The 23,685-nt window shown below is 39.9% G+C and overlaps 2 protein-coding genes and 1 long non-coding RNA gene across 3 annotated transcripts; 2 read left to right on the top strand and 1 right to left on the bottom strand.

The window, feature by feature from the left end:
- Positions 1–5,256: 5,256 nt before the first annotated feature.
- Positions 5,257–5,697, bottom strand: LOC110778635 (uncharacterized). Its single transcript, XM_021983187.1, has one exon. The coding sequence runs from the start codon at positions 5,695–5,697 to the stop codon at positions 5,257–5,259; it is 441 nt and encodes a 146-aa protein (XP_021838879.1).
- Positions 5,698–11,789: 6,092 nt separating this feature from the next.
- LOC130460669 (uncharacterized) lies at positions 11,790–12,573 on the top strand. The gene is made up of 3 exons (XR_008920627.1): positions 11,790–11,806; positions 12,240–12,318; positions 12,459–12,573. It is a non-coding gene; the product is annotated as an uncharacterized lncRNA (long non-coding RNA).
- Positions 12,574–12,641: 68 nt separating this feature from the next.
- On the top strand, positions 12,642–14,140 carry LOC130461817 (GDSL esterase/lipase At3g53100-like). The gene is made up of 3 exons (XM_056830043.1): positions 12,642–12,653; positions 12,715–12,948; positions 14,024–14,140. The coding sequence occupies exons 1-3, from the start codon at positions 12,642–12,644 to the stop codon at positions 14,138–14,140; spliced, it is 363 nt and encodes a 120-aa protein (XP_056686021.1).
- The last annotated feature ends 9,545 nt before the right edge of the window (positions 14,141–23,685 follow it).

Genomic DNA, 23,685 nt, shown 5'->3' on the forward strand with positions numbered 1-23,685 from the left:
GTGTCCACCCTTAGCGGACAGGCTCGCCATCTTTAGCCGGCGGGGTCTACGTCACTAACCGCCCAAGTCCTTAGTCGCTGCAGCGATAACTTTTTTCGGTTTTCCCTTTTTCCAAAAATTAAAGGATTGGTTTTCCGTTTTTCCAAAAAAGAACGATGTGCTCGATTTTCCTTCGTTTTACGTCCCATAAAAACAAGGGGGTTTTCTCGTTTAGCTAGCCCTGAAAATGAGAATCTTTAAAAACATTTTTACCTCGTGGTTGGGCTTGGCCAGGCCCAATTACACTTTATAGCTTTAATTTCGAAAACATCTGTAGCTAATCCCAATGACAAAGTGAGGGAGTTTCTACGCCTCTTTAGATACTTCCAATGACAAAGTGAGGGAGTTTCTATACTATCCGTTGACAAATCCCAATGACACGTGAGGGATATGTCGACACTTCAAGTGATGACCCTTAAGTCAAATGTTATCACTCAGGGGCTCGTGAGACCCTCGCAAAAGCAGGTCACCATGGCTTGTATGACGCACTCCGTCTAATACTTTGACCATCGTCTTACTCCAAGACTCAGTCAAAGTGGGGGCTAACTATAGACACCTACTTTTGTCCCCATTCCCGAAAGGGAAGGTTCGATGATGAGAACATAAATCTCCACTTGACAATGTTAGGTTATGATACATATGATATTTCATAAATCATGCGGAAAAACCATAAAGCCAGGAAAGCATATTATATTCACATAATCATTTAGCATAGAATTGATGCATACATGTTGTAGCGTGCCTTCCCTAGCTGCGCCCGAACCGAACAAAAACAAGTCTTTAGGACTCCAAATGTCGTCCCTCCGTAGATAGTCCACAGTACGTCCGGATCTGCCTCAAGTTAGACCAACTAGAATCGCCCTTAAGGTTACTAGGAATTTCGGGTATGTGTTTGCAAGTGTATGGCTGATTTTTCTTTCAAAAACTTACCCTTTGAATACTTCAATTGTACCTGCAAATAATGACCCTAGGCCCTTATTTATAGAGGTATGGAAAAGGAACTGGAATCCTATTAGGATACTAATTAGTTAAACTAGAATCCTAGTAGGACTCTAACTAATTAATTTTATCCTTTTAGGATTAGGAATTTAATCATCAAACAAATCCTATACAATTTAGGTTTCGTATGTGAACACAAACTCTACACGAGCATGACCCACGAGCGTGCAGGCTATGCCCGCGCACAACCCCCACGGCCGCTCGGCCCACGCGAGCCGCAAGCCCACGCGAGCAGCAGCACAGCTCGCAACCCATTGCTGCGCGCGCTGCCATGGCCTGCTGGGCCTGGCCTTGCGCTGGGCCTGGCGTGGCCTTGGCTGTTTGTGTGGCTCGCTTGGCTTGCTGGGCGATGGCCTGGCTTTGTGCTGGGCCCTCGTCCGACAGGCCTCGTCCGAATCTTATTCGTACGATACGCTTCCGATTAAATTCCCGGTTCCGGAATTCATTTCCGATACGAACAATATTTAATATTTCCGATTCCGGAATTAATTTCCGTTTCGAACAAATATTTAATATTTCCGTTTCCGGAATTATTTTCCGATTCCGATAATATTTCCGATTCAGACAATATTTCCGTTTCCGGCAATATTTCCGATTCCGGCAATATTTCCATTTCCGATAATATTTTCGGATACGTACCATGTTTCCGTTTCCGGCAACATCTACGACTTGGATAATTTTTTTTTTCCGATACGATCCATATTTCCGTTTCCGGCAATATCATCGTTTCCGGAGTATTCATTTCTTGCTTGTGACGATCTCCCACTGAAACCAAGATCCGTCGATTCCGAATATCCATAGATAGAGTATTTAATGCCATTAAATACTTGATCCGTTTACGTACTATTTGTGTGACCCTACGGGTTCAGTCAAGAGTAAGCTATGGATTAATATCATTAATTCCACTTGAACTGAAGCGACCTCTAGCTAGGCATTCAGCTCACTTGATCTCACTGAATTATTAACTTGTTAATTAATACTGAACCGCATTTATTAGACTTAACATAGAATGCATACTTGGACCAAGGGCATTATTTCCTTCAGACAACGCATCTCCTATAAAATAACGAATCTCAATTCCCCTTTTCATTTCACCCGAAACCTGCTATTTATATAAACCTGCTAAAAGTAGTAACTGCCGTAATGGGTAGTTGTTAAAAGTGGCAAGTCATAAAAGATAGAAACCTGTCAGAATTAGGTGTTGCACTCCAACATAAATCCTAAATGAGATAGAAATTGCGAGAGAATCCTATTCCTAATACGATTCGAAAATAAGAGTTACGTATTAATTAAAATCCTAATGAGCCTAGAGTTCGTAACGGGCCAGATGCATTCCATCATAAAATTAATACGCACTAACAGACTCGATTAAAGTCTCATACAGTCCGGATTCTAAGAATCCTAATCTAACAAAGAAACGGCCCAGACCCTATTTTCAACGCCTGGCTCTGGGCGCCGAAATCTTCGGCGCCCAGCCCTGGGCGCTGAAATTACCTGGGACGTATTCTTTCCTAATTCCTCATGGATTAGAGTTCTACAATTCTATCTGTCCACAAACTCTTTTCTATAAATAGGGCCCTAAGTTCGACGTGAAAAGAACACAACACACAATTATTATTCTGAGTATTGACTCTGAACCCCTAAGCCTAAGCCTCACGCTGCAAAACTGATCACGCGTTCTGTCGCAATCGATCCAAACATCGAATAGAACGTATCCTGTCCTATAATTTGAGATTCGTTAAATAAAAGGAGAAATAGCAAAGTCAAAGCGGTTAGTTTTCTGAGAACCGTGACGCACCTCTCAAGGGCGCGTCGTAATGTGCCCCTTTTCCATGGTTTAATTGCTTTCCTCGCCCTTTTATGAACTGTTAAACTAATTAAATCTGATTGTTCTATCACGCCTAATAAAGATAATATGTTGGGAAATCGGATTATCATGCTAGGTCCCTTAAAACAATCTAAATCAGATAATCGCGTTCGATTTAGTACTATATGTTGCATATTGTTAAAATCAACTCAGATTAGTTTAATAGTTAACGCATGTCCCTTCAATTATTTATGCTGAGCTAGTAAGGATATCCTACCTCTGGAGTTATCGAAGAGCGAGTACTCCTCTCGGTAGTTACAGTCCCCCGAACCCTCAATCTCTACCTTGCGGGTGTATGTTGAGAGATCCCCACACCAGGGATCACAAGGGAACCTACGGCCGTCGTGGTCAAACATAATTACACTCCCTTTATGTCACGATAACGGGTTTTGTCAGTTTTTCTCATTGTCGTTAAAAACTGAATGGCGACTCCTATATTACTAGTCAATTGGGTGTAAACTCACAGGAAATCCAATTACACTTGATTTGACAAAAAGAAACGTCACACCCACGAGGGACAAGGTCACGCATTAGCCTCGTGCTTTTTCGACCCCCTCACAAACCTCATCTGGTATTTTCGGAGCGTCTCAAAAGTCTCTCTCAGATCAGCCAGGTGTTCTTCACGCTGCTTACTTTTTACTATCATATCATCAATGTAGGCCTTAATGTTTCGCCCTAACTGATTGGAGAAAACCGTGTTAACCAGGCGCTGGAAGGTGGCCGGTGCATTTTTTAAGCCAAACGGCATTATTTTGTAACATTACAAGCCTTGCTCGGTAACAAATGACATTTTCTCTTGATCATCCGGCTATAAGGGAATTTGGTGAAACCCAGAGTAGGCGTCCATGAAGGACATCATGGCATGACCAGCCGTTGAGTCTACCAACCGGTCTATCTTAGGCAGAGGAAAGTTGTCCTTTGGGCATGCCTTGTTTAGATCCGTGTAGTCCACACACATTCTCCAAGATCCATTAGGCTTCGGCACCAACACTACATTTGCTACCCAATCTGGATATTGACTTGGCCGTATGAACCCAGCATCTAACAACTTCTGTACTTCTTCAGCTGCGGCTCTGTTTCTAGCTTCCTCATGATTTCTCTTCTTCTGACAAACAAGTTTTGAGGATTCATCTACATTGAGTTTGTGGACAACTACACTTGGATCAATGCCCGACATCTCTTCCACAGTGAAATCAAAGATGTCTTGAAACTCTCTTAAGAGGGTGACCAGCTGTGCCCCAAGCTGATCGTCAGGAGAGACCCCCACTGGCACCGTCCTATCGGGACGTGCTTCGTCAAGAATTATTTCATAATGGCCGCCTATTGGCTCAGGCCGCCTAGTCTCCATGTGGGACTTGGTAATGGTGAAGGTTTCTTTCTTGACTTTATCCTTTATCTCGTCCAACTTTCTTTTCGAACCAGCTCTGGCTTCATCCCCAAGCTTCAGGACTCAGCGTAGTAAGATAACAATCTCTAGCTAGCTGCTGATCACCATGAATGGTGCCAACTTGGCCTTTATCATAGACATACTTCATAAGCATAAGATGAGTGACGGCCACTGCCTTGGTCTGATTTAGAGTGGGACGCCCCAAGATGATATTGCAAACAGTGAGGTCCTACACTATCAGAAATCGGACGTTCAAGTTCCTACTTTGATGCCGGCCTCCTACTCGGAGGGGCAGAGTAATGATTCCTTGGGGGTGAATTATGCCGCCTCCGAATCCAATAATGGGGTAATGGATCTTTTCAATCGTCTTAGGGTCGTGCTCAAGACAGTTCAGACAAGTTGTACTGATAATATCTTACAAACTCTCCGTGTCTATTAGGATACGCCTTACTTTAAGGTTTGCCACTTTCAGCTCAATGACCAAGGGATCGTCATGGGGGGTGGCTATCTTACCTCTGCCAGCCTCACAAATTTCCACTTTTGGGAAGTGATCCATTGGATCATTGCCTGACAACAGTACCTGGCCCAACTGGCTTGCATAATCCTTTTGCCCTCTCATTGTTGGGCCCCCAGCGGCTAGGCCACCTGAAATAACTGCCACGCATTCAGGATCCGTGTCATTATCATCACGCCGGTATGACGGTGACTTACTTTTCTTATATAACTTCTTCCCGTTTCCCCCTGTATTCGTGCTGAGGTATGATTTCAGAAAACCTTTGGCGGCCAATCCATCAAGAGATGTAGGCAAACTTTTGCAATCTTTCGTATCGTGGCCTACGTCACAATGGAACTTGCAATAAAGGAAGCTGCCCCGGGTTTCCACCGGCGACTTCATAGGGAACGGGCGATCAATCTCATATCTATCGCTAACGTCCAGTAGTATAGTGTACAAGTCGGTGTTGTATTAAAATTTCTCTTTATCATAGGGTCGTCCTCTCTTCTGCCCTTGTGAGGAGTTAGCCTGATACCCCTTCTTCTCCATGGACCACGTCCCATTTGGACGTTTGGTCTTTTTATCTGTCTTATCCTTGCACTTAGGGTGGTCTGCGGTCTCAGTTCCCTTAGACTCTTTCGGGACAGAACATATATCTGTGGCATGGATAAAGGATTCGGCTTCGTCCAGGGCATCAGCCATGGTTCTCACACTCTTTCTCACCAAGTCAAACTTAAAGGAACCTTTCTTAAGTCCTCTTAAAAAGTTATCAAAGGCCACCCCATCAGGCAGATCCGGAATTTGCCCCGATACCAAGCTGAAGCGTCGCACATTGCTTCGCAAGGACTCGTCTTTTCCTTGCTGTATACGGCCCAAATGCATGCTCGTCTTCTTTTCTTCTTTATAGGCCATAAACCTTGTAGAAAATAAAATTTCTAGTTCTGCATAAGTGTTGATTGTTCCAGCATGAAATTTCTCAAACCATATTTAGGCGACACCTTTCAAAGTAGCCAGGAAGTATTTGCACCAAGTTGCTTCAATGGTCCCTTGGACATACATGTGGTGACGATAGCCCAAGAGGTGTACATCAGGATCAGAGGTGTCGTCATAGTCATCAATAGATGGCGGCTTCACTTTAGGCTCCTTAGGCGCATTCATAATATCAGCACAGAATGGGGTGGTATAGTCAAGAATGAAGTCGGCTACCCCTTGTTGAATGTGACATATTGGGTCTTGCCTCCTACCCTGAGAGGTTCTACGCCGCTCGCTTTCTGCACGACTCACGTTGGTTCTGGTGGGACGGCGCGAAGGAGCAGCAAGGGGTGAATCTTCCATAACAGGAGTGGAGCCTGTGTCTGACAACTCAGTTTCTTGAGGCATGTCTAGCTGAATCACTGGTACTCTTCTGGACGGTCCCGGTTCGGGCCGAGCAGTTGTTAAAATTCGACGCGGAGCCATAGGCTGGAAAGAAGTTCTAGTCTTGTCAAAACGTCTGTCACGCTCGTCATTTCGAGCTTGGTCTTGCCGCCAGACATTAGACCGAGTGACTCCATTAAAGAATGGTATCACCGTCCCATGAGAATGAGAGTGAATGGTTTTGATCTCATCTTGAAGTGTGTCCATCTGCGCCTTAAATCCGGCCAGGATATCTTTGAGCTGTCCCGCTGACACCGGCAGGTCTGCATTTTCCACCATGATGGTATCAGCGTCAGCCCTCAAGTGACCACCTGGGGGAAATAAAGGTTGACCCGTCTCATCTTCCACTAGCACTTGCTCGGGTTGTTGTTCAGGAGGGGGATCAGGACGGTCGTCCTGCCCCGTGGAGTGGTTGCTTCTCTTGTCCCTTCCTCGAGGAGGACGGTCACCATTCATTATGGTCTCATTCATTTCGTTGCGATTGATGGGCGCGTCTCCGAAGTGCTGGACGTCTACCATGTTACCTTACCTCCCAACAGACGACGCCAAATGTTGTGGGGGTTTTTTCAATGGTTGATGACGAGGAGGTATCCGGTTCCATGTAGAGTCTTGTCCAGCTCACGTCGGGCGGCCTTCCTGCAAAACAAGAATATTCTCGAAGGAATATTCCCTCCGATGCTTAAGTAAGATTAGGGTTTTTGAAAGAAGTGCTTAGTAAAAAGAAAGCATTTACTATCTGAAATTGCAGGGTCTTTCTCTATCTAGGAACTCGTGGCCCTTTCCTGGGAATTGAGAGTATTTATATCCCCCCCTTTTGGGGGAAAACCCTAGAAGGGTGTCATATGATTGGCTAGGTCACCATGTCATGACAACTGTCTTTGTCATAATATTCTCTTTATTGGGCAATGGGCTTAAAGGGATGTTTGCACACTTGTCCCAGCCATACATCATTATTTGCCCATTCCATAGTGGTTGTCAAGTAGGCATTCCGCCTACTGGGACGTGCCATGTGGCACGATGTGATTGGGCCACGTAGGCTGGGCATTTTTACCCACATCACCAGGGATCACAAGGGAACCTAAGGCCGTTGTGGTCAAATACGTGTGCTTGGGCCTCACAAGCTTGTACGCACGTATCACAATAACCGGATTTTGTTAGTTTTGTGAAACTGAATGGCGACTCCGTAAACTAGTAAAAAGAGGCTAATTGCCCACAGTTAGTCCGATTTTACTTAATATTTCTTTCCACACATCCGAGGGAAGAAGTAAGGAAAGATCCTAAACCCCTCTTTTCCGACCCCCCTCACAGTGGCGTATTAAAATACTCACGCAAGTAGTAAGGGGACCTAGCCCAAGGGAAAAATCTACCGCTATGCCGCTTTTATTTCCGTATTAAGTTGGGACGATATGAAATTTCAATGTTACGTTTAAACCGGACAGAATCGGCCAGACTGGCACTGAATTCTGGCTTTCTTGGCATGTTTCATCTCGTAAGTCGGGACTTAGGACACCTACTAGCCCAGGGGATGCACGCGCGTCGGATGTTGTCCACTCGACACACTCACATCGTAGCACATCCACCCAAATCAAATCGCTTATCTCATATGTCCATTCTCGATACGCGCCACTCCAGCGTGTATCGGATAGGCCTTAATAAAATTCGTCATGAACCCGGGTACTTCGACAAAAAGCCTGTTGGGGAATTGGCGTTATATTTGGTACCTTTTTTTGACACCCAGCCTATTATCAACCCATAGACACTTACATTAAAACTAAATGTGCATGTTTTCAAAATTCCGCAAAATCATGCTCGTTGTTAGATTCAGGTAGAAATGATGTGCTATGTGGGAAACGAATTAACCAAACGCCAAGTTTAAAATCAACGTTGTTAAAAAAAATATAAATAAAGACTCTTAAAACATTGGAAAATAAATAATTTAGCTACGAATCGAAAAAAGAAATTAAAGACATAAAGACGGAACTAGACGTAGGAAATCTCCACGCCAGCCCGCTCTGCGTCAAAAATTCCCACGCGCAAACCTCTGCGCGAGAAATTTTTAGCGATGTGTCTAGGTACCAAAGAAACAAATAACTCTTGTAAGTGGGAGTAAATAATGCACGCGGGGCTTGCGAGCTGGCGCAGTTAAGTTCTTGCGCCCAGCTCTGTGCGCGAGATCCCTCTAACGCATAGAGCTTCGCGCAAGAAATTCCACGCCTATTTGTATTTTTCCAGAAGTAACTTCGTACCTTTGAGAAGTCAAAAAATACAACTGTATTTATTCGTACGACTAATTCAAACGACCAAAACGCCTTCGGTCGAAACGATACGTTATCTAGTTTAAAATGTCCAAAACAAAAAAAGTGCAAATTCAAAATTGTACCAAAGGCATTTTTATGGAATTATGTCGGTCAAACGAGCGATGAAATTGATCCATTTATCATTTACAAAGTACCCCAAAGGCTAATGCGTGAGAATTATACTCTCGTGCCGGAACGCCAAAAATTTGAGTGCACACACACTCAAGCGAAAGGGGAAAAAATCATAAAGCTATAGACAGATTGGAGTAACGAAAACAAAATTCACGCAAAATGACTTCTTAAAATATAAGCAATAATTAAAATCGATTTGTAAGTCTTAATTAGCTTTCTGATGACACTATTGGGTGCCCTAATACCGTCATGCTAACAAAATAATTCCAACGTTCACCAAGCAAAGAAACATAAAAAGAAATCCTTCGAAAACCTTTCCTAAAAAAGAAAACCCCGAGTCTAAACTAAGTTCGGCCCAAATACAAATCTGAAGTCAAAATTGTAGATTGTCTTATAGTCCTGCTACTTGGCATCGTTCTCAAAATCAATGACTATCGCGTCTCGAATTCTTCACCCCACTACAAGAGATAAGATCACCAATCTCAGTTCATCATTCTCCTTTTCCAAGGTCTAATCACAAAGTAAATGGAAGCAATCAATAGGAATTAACAGCTAATACCAACAATCAACAATAATTAATCATCCCTTCATATTGGTTCATGGATTCCCCAAACCCTAGAATAGAACTACTCACGCATAATTGAAATAACTAAAGCAATCATATTCATTGAAAACATAATTCAAATAGAATAATAAAGCAAAGAAAGAATTAATACCTAAAGGAATGAAGAATGAATAATGAAAGCTTCGAACTTTGATTAAAATAAACTCAGTGTTTGATAATAATTCAAGATCGAGAATAAGAAAACAAGTGCTAAAATAAAACTAAGTGTTTAGAACTAGGAAATAAGATGTCTACAATAAACCAAGGGCTTAGTATTTATAGTCTTGCCCAAAAACCCAAATAAAAACAGGATCATTAAAGCTAAAACACGCGTCTAGGTTGTCGTCGCCCGATCGGGCTTTTGGCTCGTAAACAAGTCGATTGGACAGAAATCTAAACTGCACGATCCTCTATCTTTAAAACGCCATATCTCCTTCGTTATTCGTCGGAATTAGGCGAGTGACCACTCGTTGGAAATATCTTGTAGTATAGAATCCAATCCAATTAGAATCACTTCATTTGGAGTTGTAAAACTAGAGTTATGATCAAAAGAGTAGACGAGTGTCGGTTTTCTACTTCTTTCACTATTCGCTTTGCTTGAAAACTCTTACAACTCAATGTCTGTGCTCTCGAAAGTACATAATCTCTTGTATTGATTCAAATGAGTAGCAAATGCACAAAAATATTCTAATTCCTACAATGATGAACCTGAAAATATAAACACACTACAAGGAGCACATTAGTACTAAAAATTGCTCCGAAGAGCTCATTTGAGATCAAAAAGTACTAAGGGACGGGGGTAAAAATTCTATATAAAACGCATATATCAAACTCTTCCAAGCTAGATCCTTGCTTGTCCCTAAGCAAGGAAATCATCGATGAATACAAAAATCAACTTCACCCCCAACACATCTCAAAACAATGGATATGATTCAAGGTAAAATCCAACAAGCACGCATCAAGGCCAACCAATCAAATTTATTCGACCACAAATCCTCCCTAACAATCGTCACGCAAAGCGAACCACAAGTGCACATGGAATTCAAGACTGGTGCTCACACACTCTTCATTCATTTATGTGACGGGTAAAATATGTACCCGTTCGCTATCCTCCCAACAATGTATAAAAACAATGCCCTCCCAAACTCACAACACTCGTGTGTTTAAAAAAACATGCACTCAACCTAACAGTCGACTCGGAATATGTCATGTCATAACTTGCATTAATAAACAACTACTTTCACATTAATATGATTCTATGCACAAAGGCCGGAAGGTCTACAAAGCTAGTAATGTTAGGCTTAGGTACGGGCGTGGCAAATTTGGATAAAATGTGGGCATAAAGCTTAGCTTTGGGGAGCCAAAATCCTAATAAATCCCATGATAAAAAATAAACAATGGCCACAACTCTCCCACTCAACACATGAGAATGCTACAAATAAACCACACAATACTTTTTCACCTTTTTCATCTATATAACCGTTCACTCACAATAATAAGGAATTGCAATACTTGAATGAAACAATGCTTTGAATTTTTCTCTTTTTGCTCAATTTCTTTTTTTTTTTTTTTTTTTTTTTTTTTTTTAACTTTTCTCCCTTTTGGGATCCTTCACATTCTCAATTCTTCTCATTTTTTACTCATCATTTTTTTTTCTAATCACCACACAAGAACAAGAAGAACCCCCTTTCTTTTTCCAATACCCAAATTGTGCTCAAATGAAGCACAATACAACTCCATCGCCTCACTCACTAATAGCTCCCCTAAGCCAACCTTGGGACCACTAGTAGAAAAAACCCCTGTTGCAGCCCCCTTGTTGCAGCGTACATGTATTAATACGCTTCAACAAGCAATAGGTCAATGCGGGTCAAACCCTTTAAAGGGTTATTGCAGCGTACAAATTAATTGCCCCCTGCAAAAGAGCTTTTTGTAGCGTACATATTAAAAGCCCCCTGCAATAGCTAGATACTGTTGCAGCGTACATGTTATTGTACCCTGCAACAAATCCGTGTAACAAAATTTGTTTGCTGGAATAATATTATTGCTGAATAATTAATTCATTTAACTAAAATATCTATCTCAAAATTTTAGAGTTCCCCGCGCTCAACTCCAAGCTTCTTCCCTCAGTTTTCAATTCCTTGCGTCGCCGACGAACTCAGAGCTTGCTCGGTCCTGCGTCGCCGTCGAACTCATCTTGCTCGGATCCGCCGTCACTCTCCTCGCCGGTGAGTGTCTTTTCTCGCCTCCTCCCCCCGTCGCGTCCTGTACCTTCTCCGCGCTGAACCACGACTGACATAGTCGCTGAAAACTCAGCTAGCTCGGCCGGTGGTTCTAAGAAAGAACGGTCTGTTCTCCGGTGCTTGCTCGGCCGTCACTCCTCGCCACAACGAGTAATTATCTTCCTGTCCCCTTTTGATTTTCGTTTTTAGAATTAGGGTTTGTACAATTCTGTTTTTGTTTTTTTGTTTTTTTGGCTAGTTCTTCAATTCGTTCTTTGCACTTAATTTGTGAAGATCGTACTGCCTGCAGAAATCTATCATCGTGCTTGTTTAGATTTAACAACTGCATTAAGGTATTGATTTATCTAATTATCTTCATGAAGTTTCTCTTTTTCCTCTTTTGAAAGTCTGAGGCCTGCTCATAGGAAGTCATAATTTCTGTATCTTTGGTAATTGAAAAGTTCAATTTTTGGCATTATTTAGGAATTATAGATAAATTACAAGTTGGTATGTAATTTGAATGCAATTTGAAGTAAATTTGAAGCTTTGATTCTGGAACTCTTCTTTTCTAATCACCTTTTTGGTTTTTCTTTTGTTTGTATTATCTGATAATTTAATTGTAAAGTCAATGAAAATGCTTGCTGGAATATCTATAACCCTTTTGGATTAAATTGATTGACTTCATGGCAATACGCTGACACTTAACTGGCGTTTTATAATTTTGATACCAATTGAACATGCAGGAGTTTGAGCAGTTTCTTATTTTGTGATTTTTTGAAAATGCAGGCTTCTATTTTGCTGTTGACACCAGCATTTGCAAGGCTTATTTTGCGACTTAATCTTCAGCCTCCTGAATTTGTTACTGGTAATTATTATTTTGAGTTGGTCTTATGAAGTATTACATTTACATTTACTCTCTTTCGCCTAGTTACAATCAGATCTGTCTGTTCTTTTAGATTTTGAGTTAGCGCTCCCTAGTCAAATCCTATTCTGCTATGGTTCCAGCTAGCCTCTTGCTTGTAGCCTTGTAGGGGATAAGAAAAGGTAGAGTTCCCCAAAAACCATTCGCAAAATAATCGATTTCTTTGCCTGGAAGTCTACGATTACTCATTGGCACCAACTTTGCGTCTGCTGGTTCGGGTTACGCCAAGAGAACAGCCAGCTTATATGTAAAGTTTCAATCTTTCCATGCAAAACCTTGTTAACTCATAAAACTTAACTTGAATGTTAAAGACTAACTTTGTTGGGTTTGCAACTACAGAGGGCGGTATCTCTTACGCAACAGTTGGGGTACTACAAGGAGTACCAGAGTAAGGTGACAAAATTGGTGGGGATTGAGAAAGCAAAAGGGATGTTCTCAGCTGGAATTCATCTTCTCGGTGCTGGAAATAGTGATTATCTTCAGAATTACAACATCAATACTTATATCTACAGACAGTATACACCTGATCAGTTTGCTGATCTTCTTATGACCTCCTTCTCTAACTTTGTCCAGGTCTCTCTCTCTCTCCTAAATCTCCTCATTTCACAATTTAAATGCGTACTGAAATTAGATAAGGAATTTTAAATCCACTTCTCTAACTTTGTCCAGGCCATATCCATCTGTTTTTTCTAACTCTGAAGCACTGTTACTGTTAGTTATCATTATTTAATAGCTGCTGATAATACTCTGCTCTCCTACAACAACTGCACCTCCCTCAACTTCATTATCTTCTTCATCATCAATAACCAAACTCTGTCTTCTTGAATTGCCCCTGCTCCTTCCAAACATCACAACATCATCTTCTTCAACCCCATCCAGATTATCACTCATTTCGAATTCTAAGCAAAGCTACAAACAAAATGAATTGTTAATAAACTGAAAAGCTGAATCCATACTACAGTTTTTCTTAGGTTGTATTGGTAATAAGTAAAGAAACTTTGAGCTTAACACAAAGTGTATACTAGGAAGTATAATTGAAGTGTTTGACTGATGATTGAAGTGTTAGAGTGTCAAGTGTTCCAAATTAAAACGTTACTTATTTGCAGATGCAACTGAATTTGAAGTAATTACCAATTGGTTGATTTTGATGGAAATGGTTGATAGTTCTTGGAAAATTGGATTACTTTACAATAATTGTGTTTGGACAATGATAGCTTTCAGTTACGGATATGAATTTGCGGAAGCCACTTCCAAAGAAATGTGTAGATGTGATTGATACTTTCTTGGAAATGAGGGAATGTAATTCTGTTCTAAAATTATTGAAACTTTACTTTTTGAGGAAAAACTAGTACTTTTACTCTGTAGTTTGAGTTTTGATCCTTCTGTTAGAAGCAGCTTCTCTGTCTGTGTCCCTAAACAAATACATTTTAATATAAACTTTACTTTTTGAGGAAAAACAAAGTCTGATTTGTGATAGTATTATACTATTAGTATTAAATTTGGTTCATTTTTTACTCTATTGATATAGCTTTTGTGATTTGATGCCTATCACATAAGATATTGCCCTGCCTTTTCTTGTACCTACTCTGTGAGTTCTTCTGTATATCTGTGAAGGAGAGATTTATATTTGCTCGTTGTCATTGTGCAGTTCTTTAAGCGCTCGGTGGATCAGTATGAGAGTGACTTGCAGTTTGTGGTCCAATCTCTTTTACTTTCTATGGATGTAAACGAGCTTCAGCTTGTTAAATCTGGTCTATGCTATTGAAATTGTATTCGTTATGCTTTGGTGAAGCTTCTCAAATCGTCGGGCTACAATGCTGCAGTATGTTCTTCAAAATGGCAAGGTTGTAACAAGGTGCCTGGAGGTATAATCGCGTCCTGAAAATCTCATTCAATAACATTTTTTTGCATATTCTAAATTCTCGGGTTTATCCAATTCTCATACTTCCTCAAAACAAAAATAACTTAACCAGATATAAATTATGGCCCGTTGATGAGTTTTTTAGTTAAATGATCTAAAGAAAAAAGAAGTCCGCCTATGAGCTTAGCTCAATTAATAAACGAGTTGAACTTGAACATATTGATTCTTAAATGAATCAAGTTTAAAAAACTGTTTGAGCTCGTCTGGAAAGTCAAGTTTGATTCGACTATGTTAAACAAGGTTGAACATGGGCAAAGTGATACACAAATCAGACCATTTACAAATGCACACACCTTCTACCAAGAAACAAAGTTTTTTTTTTTTGAAGATTCTTTAAAGTTGAGAGTTGTACAGGCCAAGTATACATATTCTTCTTAAAGTGCGCGTTAGAGTTTTGTTGGGGGGCTGGGGTGGTGGGAGCATGATGATTTCTAAGGATGAATAATTATACGAACATGGTATTACAAGCACTTGTTGGTCCATTGCCTCTTGAGCAATTTCTAATTGGGAGTTCAATTGTTTACAGGTGCATCCAGAGAAGTACCTGGATAGTCTTCAAAGCAGCTCGACTGTTGCTCAAATTGTGGAGGTATATCAGAAATCGTAGAAACTAGTCACACTATTTGGATTATATTTAGGAGTTAGAGCCTTATGAATTTTGACTTTTACTCAAAAGCCAAAACCTCTAACGATTTTTTTGAATGTGTCAAACAGAGTTCTAAATATATTCTAATTGATTTTTTATTTCATGACCATTAGGTTGCTTGATATGTATTTGGATCCACAGAACGGTAAGGAACCAATGCTCAATGCTGCAGTTCGCCTTCTTCATAATCACTAAGAGTCACTCGATCCTCTGCAAGTTCTAGAGGTATTTGACCAGGACCACGGTAATCGTTTTGTTACTACATGCAACAACATCCATTTTTCATGTTCATTTTTCTTTGTTGCAATTCTGTATAACATTTTGATTTCAACTAGCTAATGCAATTTCATGATATGCTAATTGAAACAGATTAGAGCACGGGGTTTATAATCTGTCGCGACTAAGAGAATCAGCAGCCACCGGATTCAAGTCTTTTCACATCCCTGTTCATTGGATGCTTGACACCGGATTCGTCAGTCAGGTGAAATTATTTTCCTACAACCATTTTCTGTTGCACATCATTTTCTTGCACCCTCTCTTCTGATTTACATGTTTAGTATGTTAAGTTTTAATTTTCCAAGACTTATTACAATCTACTTATGCACATTTAAGGCTTGTTTGGTCGTTATAGGTCATATTTAGGCTTAAATGAGACATTTTCGCTCCCAAATTTGAACTAAAGAACCTAAAAACTCATTTTATACTTATTATACATTTAATATGCATAGTTTTAACTTTCTAAGACTCATTACAATCTAATTTTGCACATTTAAGGCTCATTGGGTCGTTATAGGTCATATTTAGGCTAAAATGACATTTTCGATCCCAACTTTGAACGAAAGAACCTAAGGACTTATTTTAAACCTTTTACATGATTAATATGCTTAGCTTGAAGTTTCCAAGACTCATTCCAATCTACTTATGCACATTTAAGGCTTGTTTGGTCGTTATAGGTCATATTTAGGCTAAATGAGCATTTTCGCTCCCAAATTTTAAATAAAGAACCTAAGGACTCATTTTAAACTTACTAAATGTTTTATATGCTTAGTTTTGACTTTCTAAGACTCATTCCAATCTATTTATGCACATTTAAGACTCATTGTGTCGTTATAGGTCATATTTAGACATTTTCGCTCCCAACTTTGAACTAAATAACCTAAGGACTCATTTTAAACTTATTATATGCTTATTTTTAAGTTTCTAAGACTTATTCTATTCTACATATGTACATTTAAGGCTTGTTTGGTCGTTATAGGTCATATTTAGGCTAAAATAAGGCATTTTCGCTCCCAACTTTGAAATAAAGAACCTAAGGACTCATTTTAAACTTATTACATGTTTAATATGCATAATTTTAACTTTCTAAGACTCGTTCCAATCTATTTATGCACGTTTAAGGCTCATTGGGTCGTTATAGGTCATATTTAGGCTAAAATGTCATTTTCGTTCCCAACTTTGAACTAAAGAACCTAAAGAGTCATTTTAAACCTTTTACATGATTAATGTGCTTAGTTTTAACTTTCTAAGACTTATTCCAATCTATTTATGCACATTTAAGGCTTGTTTGGTCATTATAGGACATATTTAGGCTAAAATGACATTTTCGTTCCCAACTATGAACTAAAGAATATAAAGACTCATTTTAAACCTTTTACATGATTAATATGCTTAGTTTTAACTTTATAATACTTATTCCAATCTATTTATGCACATTTAAGACTCATTGGGTCGTTATAGGTCATATTTAGACATTTTCGCTCCCAACTTTGAACTAAATAACCTAAGGACTCATTTTAAACTTATTATATGATTAATATGCTTATTTTTAAGTTTCTAAGACTTATTATAATCTACTTATGTACATTTAAGGCTTGTTTGGTCGTTGTAGGTCATATTTAGGCTAAAATGAGGCATTTTCGCTCCCAACTTTGAACTATAGAACCTAATACTCATTTTAAACTTATTACATGTTTAATATGCATAACCTAAGGCTAGATGAGGTAATTAATTAATTTTCCTTACTCTTGCTTCGTATTTTAGACTATTAGGACATTGCCATTAGTTGCTTGAATGTTAAAATGTGATTTTGTTTTTTGTTTTTGTAAAGGTCTATACTCCGAGGAATACGTCTTATGCTAGTGAGGAAATTGATGTGGTTCGTGAGCAATGGGCTGCAAGTATTTATTATTGGCCTAGGGGAGCTTGATCGAGTTAGTTTAGATATTATAGAACAATCTTTTATGTTAAAATGTATGCATACGTTGAAATTGGAACATACATATATTTAAATGTATATGGTACGTGCACTTTTGTTTTGGGTTATCTTCAAAATACTATTTATTATTTTTATATTTGTTATACAGGTTGCGATATTATATTATTGTTGTGACAGGTTTCTGTATTTGGGCAATCTAGGTCTCCCTAAAACTAAAATTTTACACCCTTGTTGCAGCGTACATATGTATGTACGCTGCAACAAGGGTGTAAAATTTGGCAAAAAACCAGACCTATTGCAGCGTACAAATAGATGTTCGCTGCAACAGGTTGGGTTTTTTGCAGCGTACACCTATTTGTACGCTGCAACAAGTCAAGATTTTAGCCAAAATTTAGACACTTGTTGCAGCGTACAGGCATATGTACGCTGCAAAAAACCACTTTTCGCAGCGAACATTGTACGCTGCAACAAGTTCAGACTTGTTGCAGGCCCCCCGGTTGCAGCATACGATGTACGCTGCAACAGGGGTCTAAAAGCCCGCTGCAATAAGGGTTTTTTCTACTAGTGGACTAGTAACCAATGGGGATTAATGGGCTTGTAATATGGTTAGTCACCGAATAAAAGGGCACATGCAACAACATGGGTAGAAAGAAGGGAACAAATTTATCTAAAATCGTCTGAAGGACACCTAAAAGAAGAAATGCCTTCGTCCTCCTCAATGTGCATGCATGTGAGCCATAAAAAATTACTAACAGTTGCAAATTAATACTCAAAATAAATGACATACCAGGAAGCTAACACCCATTCCTAACCAACAACTAGCCAAGCACCAAGTCCACAAACAGTTAGTCAAAGTTGACTTATGTTAAGGCATTAAAATAGTCGAATCTCAAATCATGGTCAACAAATCAACAATGCTCGTCATCAAAAACCAAGAATCAAAACAATTTTTAATCAAGGGGCAGAGAGAAGCATGATTTTGTATTCATCAGAACATATTTTTTTTTCAAAAGCTATAAACTACTCTAGAAAGAAATAACACATACCTCCCCCAAGCCAAACTCAGCAATGTCTTTAGCGCTTGAAAGAGTGGAGATCGAGGGTCTCAATCGCCGTTGAACCCCTCCGGGTCCAACTCTTCTATGCCTCCCGCTCGACCTTGGTTAATAAATAACCAACCAATTACGAGCGCATAAGCTTATCATGCGCACTCGCACATCTTTCGTGCAACAGGACATGCGCGATAATCAACAACAAAATTTGCATAAAGTCCAAACAAACTCTATGCCTGTAAGGAGTGGGATTCCTAAAGGAAGAAGAACAAAAAGGAAAAACAATAATAAAACAAGAATAGGAAAAAGAAGGAAAAGAGAAAGTAGGCATACTCTCCTTATGGAAGCTGTTTTTGCGGACTATTGATTCTTCAACCTCAATGATTAATGAAATAGCTATCTCTGTGTTTGGGCATTCATGGTGAACAAGATCTTCACCATATAGAGCTCTCTGCAAAGCATCCACCTCTTCTTTGTAAGAACTGCAAGTACCTACAAAAGATTCACAATTCAAAGAGGAACATACTCTATTAGGTCATTGGGCTTTTGATTTTCGGGGGGAGGAGGAAGGTCCTCAAGCAAAGGTTTTATGAGAAAATAGAAGGGGAGTGATACGGTGTAAACAGGGCTAAGAATAACCCTTGTTGGACTTGGAATATGAGGTGTAGAGGTTGACACTGATATGTTATGATTCATATGACAAAACATAAATCATGTGGAAAAACCATAAAGCCAGGAAGGCATATTTTTTACATATAATCATTTAGCATAGTTTAGACGCATACACTTTGTTGCGTGCCCTCCCTAGCTGCGCCCAAACCGAACAAGAACAAGTCTTTAGGACTCCAAGTGTCTTTCCTCCGTAGATAGTCCACAGCACGTCCGGATCCGCCTTAAGCTTGACCAACTAGAATCGCCCTTAAGGTAGTATAGATTTCGGCTGATTAGGGGGCAAGAGAGTGGCTGATTTTTCTTCAAAATCTTACCTTTAGAATACTTCAATTGTTTCTATAAATTATGACCCTAGGCACCTATTTATAGAGGTATGGAAGAGCAACTGGAATCCTATTAGGATACGAATTAATTAAACTAGAATCCTAGTAGAATTCTGATTAAATAATTTATCCTTTTAGGATTAGGAATTTAATCATATATCGAAACCTGATAGCTTTAGGATTCGTATAGCACACAAACACACACACGCACGCACAGCAGCCCACGAGGGGCGCCATGCGCGCGCGCGCAGCCCGCGAGCTCGCAGCCCATTGCCACGAGGCCCACACGCTGCCACAGCCTTGGCGCGCGCTGGGCCTGCCTTGCGGTGGGCCTGGAGCAGCCTTGGCTAGTGCGTTTGTGGCGCGCTGGCTTGCTCGGCGATGGCCCGACTTCATGCTGGGCCTTCGTCCGGCAGGCCTCGTCCGATGCTAATTCGTACGATACGCTTCCGATTAATTTTCCGATTCCGGAATTCATTTCCGATACGAACAATAATTAATATTTCCGATTCCGGAATTAATTTCCGTTTCGAACAAATATTTAATATTTCCGTTTCCGGAATTATTTTCCGATTCCGATAATATTTCCGATTCAGACAATATTTCCGTTTCCGGCAATATTTCCGATTCCGGCAATATTTCCATTTCCATCAATATTTTCCGATACGTACCATGTTTCCGTTTCCGGCAACATCTACGACTTGGATAATATTTATATTTCCGATACGATCCATATTTCCGTTTCCGGCAATATCATCGTTTCCGGAGTATTCATTTCTTGCTTGTGACGATCTCAGCTCCCACTGAAACCAAGATCCGTCGATTCCGAATATCCATAGATGGAGTATTTAATGCCATTAAATACTTGATCCGTTTATGTACTATTTGTGAGACCCTACGGGTTCAGTCAAGAGTAATGAAGGAAATAATGCCCTTGGTCCAAGTATGCATTCAATGTTAAGTCTAATAAATGCGGTTCAGTATTAATTAACAAGTTAATAATTCAGTGAGATCAAGTGAGCTGAATGCCTAGCTAGAGGCCGCTTCAGTTCAAGTGGAATTAATGATATTAATCCACATCTTACTCTTGACTGAACCGGTAGGGTCACACAAATAGTACGTAAACGGATCAAGTATTTAATGGCATTAAATACTCCATCTATGGATATTCGGAATCGACGGATCTTGGTTTCAGTGGGAGCTGAGATCGTCACAGGCAAGAAATGAATACTCCGGAAACGATGATATTGCCGGAAACGGAAATATGGATCGTATCGGAAATATAAATATTATCCAAGTCGTAGATGTTGCCGGAAACGGAAACATGGTACGTATCGGAAAATATTATCGGAAATCGAAATATTGCCGGAATCGGAAATATTGCCGGAAACGGAAATATTGTCAGAATCGGAAATATTATCGGTATCGGAAAATAATTCCGGAAACGGAAATATTAAATATTTGTTCGAAACGGAAATTAATTCCGGAATCGGAAATATTAAATATTGTTCGTATCGGAAATAAATTCCGGAATCGGGAATTTAATCGAAAGCGTATCGTACGAATTAGCATCGGACGAGGCTCGCTAGATGAAGGCCCAGCACGAAGCCAGGCCATCGCCCAGCAAGCCACACGCATCACCAACACACGCCAAAGCCTCGACCAGGCCCAGCGCAAGCCAGGCCCAGCCGAAGCCATGGGCGCGCGCGGACAGTAGCATATGCCGAGCGCACGTGGGCCGCAAGGCCTGCGCGGGTGTACGGTGCTCGTGCGATGCTCGTGTGCAAATCCTAAAGCTATCGGGATTCGATAAAAGATTTAATCCTAAACCTATTAGATAAAGTTTATTTAAATAGAGTCCTAGCAGGATTCTAATTAAATATATTAGTATCCTAATAGGATTCCAATTCCTTTTCCATACCTCTATAAATAAGGGCCTAGGGTCATTATTTATACATAACTTTTCAAGTATTCAAAGCTAGGATTTTTAAGCAGAAAAATCAGCCATAACTCTTGCCCATTTAGCCGAAAATAAGTAGTACCTTAAGGGCGATTCTAGTTGGTCAATCTTAAGGCGGATCTGGACGTGCTGTGGACTATCTACGGAGGGACGACACTTGGAGTCCTAAAGACTTGTTCTTGTTCGGTTCGGGCGCAGCTAGGGAAGGCACGCAACAAAGAGTATGCATCTAAACTATGCTAAATGATTATGTGTAAATAATATGTTTTCCTGGCTTTATGGTTTTTCCGCATGATTTATGAATTGTCATATGTATCATAACCTAACAGTGGTATCACGAGCCTCTTATTATTTTCATAATCTAAATTGCATGAACATGGTTAAATATTACAAATTTGGAAGAATTAAAAGGGGCGATTAATTTCGTAATTGTTAATTAATTGCAAATTGCGTTTATTTAATTATACATACGCAGTTTTTCGGTAGTTTCTTCGTTACTCATCCAAATCGAGTGATTTTTGTGTCAATTCCGCATGTAAAAGGCATTCTAAATATTTGCGATTCTTGTTGATAAATCTTGAATTTTTTATTGACCTACTGTATATGTTTAACAAGTTTGAATGCCTAGCCTTGTTAATTATGCAATCTAATTTGTAAATATGATTAATTTGTTGAAAATTAGAATAATTTAGAATTAATTTGATTTTCATAATTAATTATAATTTAATTAGATACCTATGATTAAAAACCACCATAAAAATTGTAAATTTATGTTAAATTTTAAATTTTTATGACCTAGACTTGAATCCATGTTAATCGGAAATGAATTGAATAATAAATTTTCGATTTTTCGCCCTAAAATTATGAAATTAATATTATTTATTAATTTGTCATTAATTTTGAATATAAATTTTAAATTTTTGATGCGATTCGCTCATATAACTTGCACGCACAAAGCAATGGACGCTACGTATTACCCTTAAGGGGTGTTGTATAGTGCGGGCATGTGATGACAAGCAAGGGAGCTCGTCGCCCATGCGGTACGAATGCAATGAGCAAGGCCATGGTGCACGAGCACAAGGCAGCAGCCCTGCCTTGTGTCGTGGGCTGTGTGCAATGGGCGAATGGGCGAGGGCGAGAGCAAGGCACGAGCAGTCGCGTGTGGGCAGCAAGCGAGCTGCGCCACAGCGCGCACTGCCTCGCGCAAGCGTGCGGAGCCTCGCGCGCAGCGAGCGTAAGCTCGCGTGCCACAAGTGCTGCGCCAAGTATCGATCGCTCGCGCGCAGCGAGCGCTGTTGTGCGTACGACGAGCGCTGCGCCCAGCGATGGCGTGCGAGCGCTATTGTGCGTGCGACGAGCGCTGCGCCCAGCGATGGCGTGCGAGCGCTATTGTGCGTGCGACGAGCGCTGCGCCCAGGATGGCGTGCGAGTGCTTGTTGTGCGTGCGACGGGCGTTGCGCCCAGCGATGGGCTGCGGCAGCATGCTCGTGCGTCGAGCGCTGGCGCGCGCAGCGAGCACCATGCGTGATGCCTTGCGATGGTGAGCAGCAGCGATGCGAGGCAGCGCATGGGCTGCGCGCACATGGCCAGCGATGGCTGTGTGCGTGTGGCCCATGGGCGTGCGTTGCGTGGGATTGTTGCGTTGCGATTAGATCGTTTTGAAATTTTAATTTGAAATTTTCAGTTTACGTAATTTTAATTAATTTTAAAATTAATAATTTAAATTATTTTCTTGGATTTTAATTTTGAATATTGTAATTATAATAAATTTTATTTATTCTAATTATTTTACTAAAATTAAAATCATGAATTAATTTAAATACGACTGAAATTAAATTAAACTTTGTGGATTCAATTATAAATTTATATGAGGTTTAAATTTTAATTAAATTTGTATGTTTCCGGTTAGACTAGAAATACATTTTTATGTTTAAAATTCGTAAAGCATATGAATTTATTGGTTTAAGTGGGAGCCCCTTTTAGTCATAAACTCTTGATTAGGTCTACAAAACCTTAAGGTTAAAACAACTTGATTAGAATTAATAAGGACTGAATAATTTGTAGATTATTGGTGCCCTTGATTAATTGATGCAAATGTTTATGTGATGCATAATGTGTTTTACTAACCAGCTATGTGGGCCATTCATGTTCATGAATGGATGAATGGTATATATTGTATATGTATTGTTTTGCAGGTTATGAAGTGACTAGTATGGCCCAAATAGGATAGAAAATATGGCTGCGTACCATTAATTTGAATGTAATTGGTCTAAAGGACCAAAGTTGTTTTTCAATTCAAGTATGGTCTGCGTACCATCAAATAGTTGTAATTAGTTTTAATTATAGCTTATTCTATTTGAAGAAAATGGTGCCTCCCACGGAGATTTTCAAGACGGACTTTGAAGTTAAAGCTTCAAGATGAAGTCGGGCTATACTAGATCACATTTATCTTATGCATGTTTTAAGTTATTTATTGCTTTTAAATATGTCTTAAAATGCATGAGATCTAAGCTTGATTATG

This window comes from Spinacia oleracea, chromosome 5 (assembly GCF_020520425.1).
Source record: "Spinacia oleracea cultivar Varoflay chromosome 5, BTI_SOV_V1, whole genome shotgun sequence".
Classification (NCBI taxonomy): Eukaryota; Viridiplantae; Streptophyta; class Magnoliopsida; order Caryophyllales; family Amaranthaceae; genus Spinacia; species Spinacia oleracea.

What these genes read in the sequence shown, in the direction of transcription:
- LOC110778635 (XM_021983187.1), bottom strand. Translation starts at nt 5,697, where the DNA reads ATGGCCTATAAAGAAGAAAAGAAGACGAGCATGCATTTGGGCCGTATA.
- LOC130461817 (XM_056830043.1), top strand. An exon ending in CCTTCTCTAACTTTGTCCAG is followed by an intron (nt 12,949 to 14,023) that starts GTCTCTCTCTCT and finishes GTCATTGTGCAG; the next exon opens with TTCTTTAAGCGCTCGGTGGA.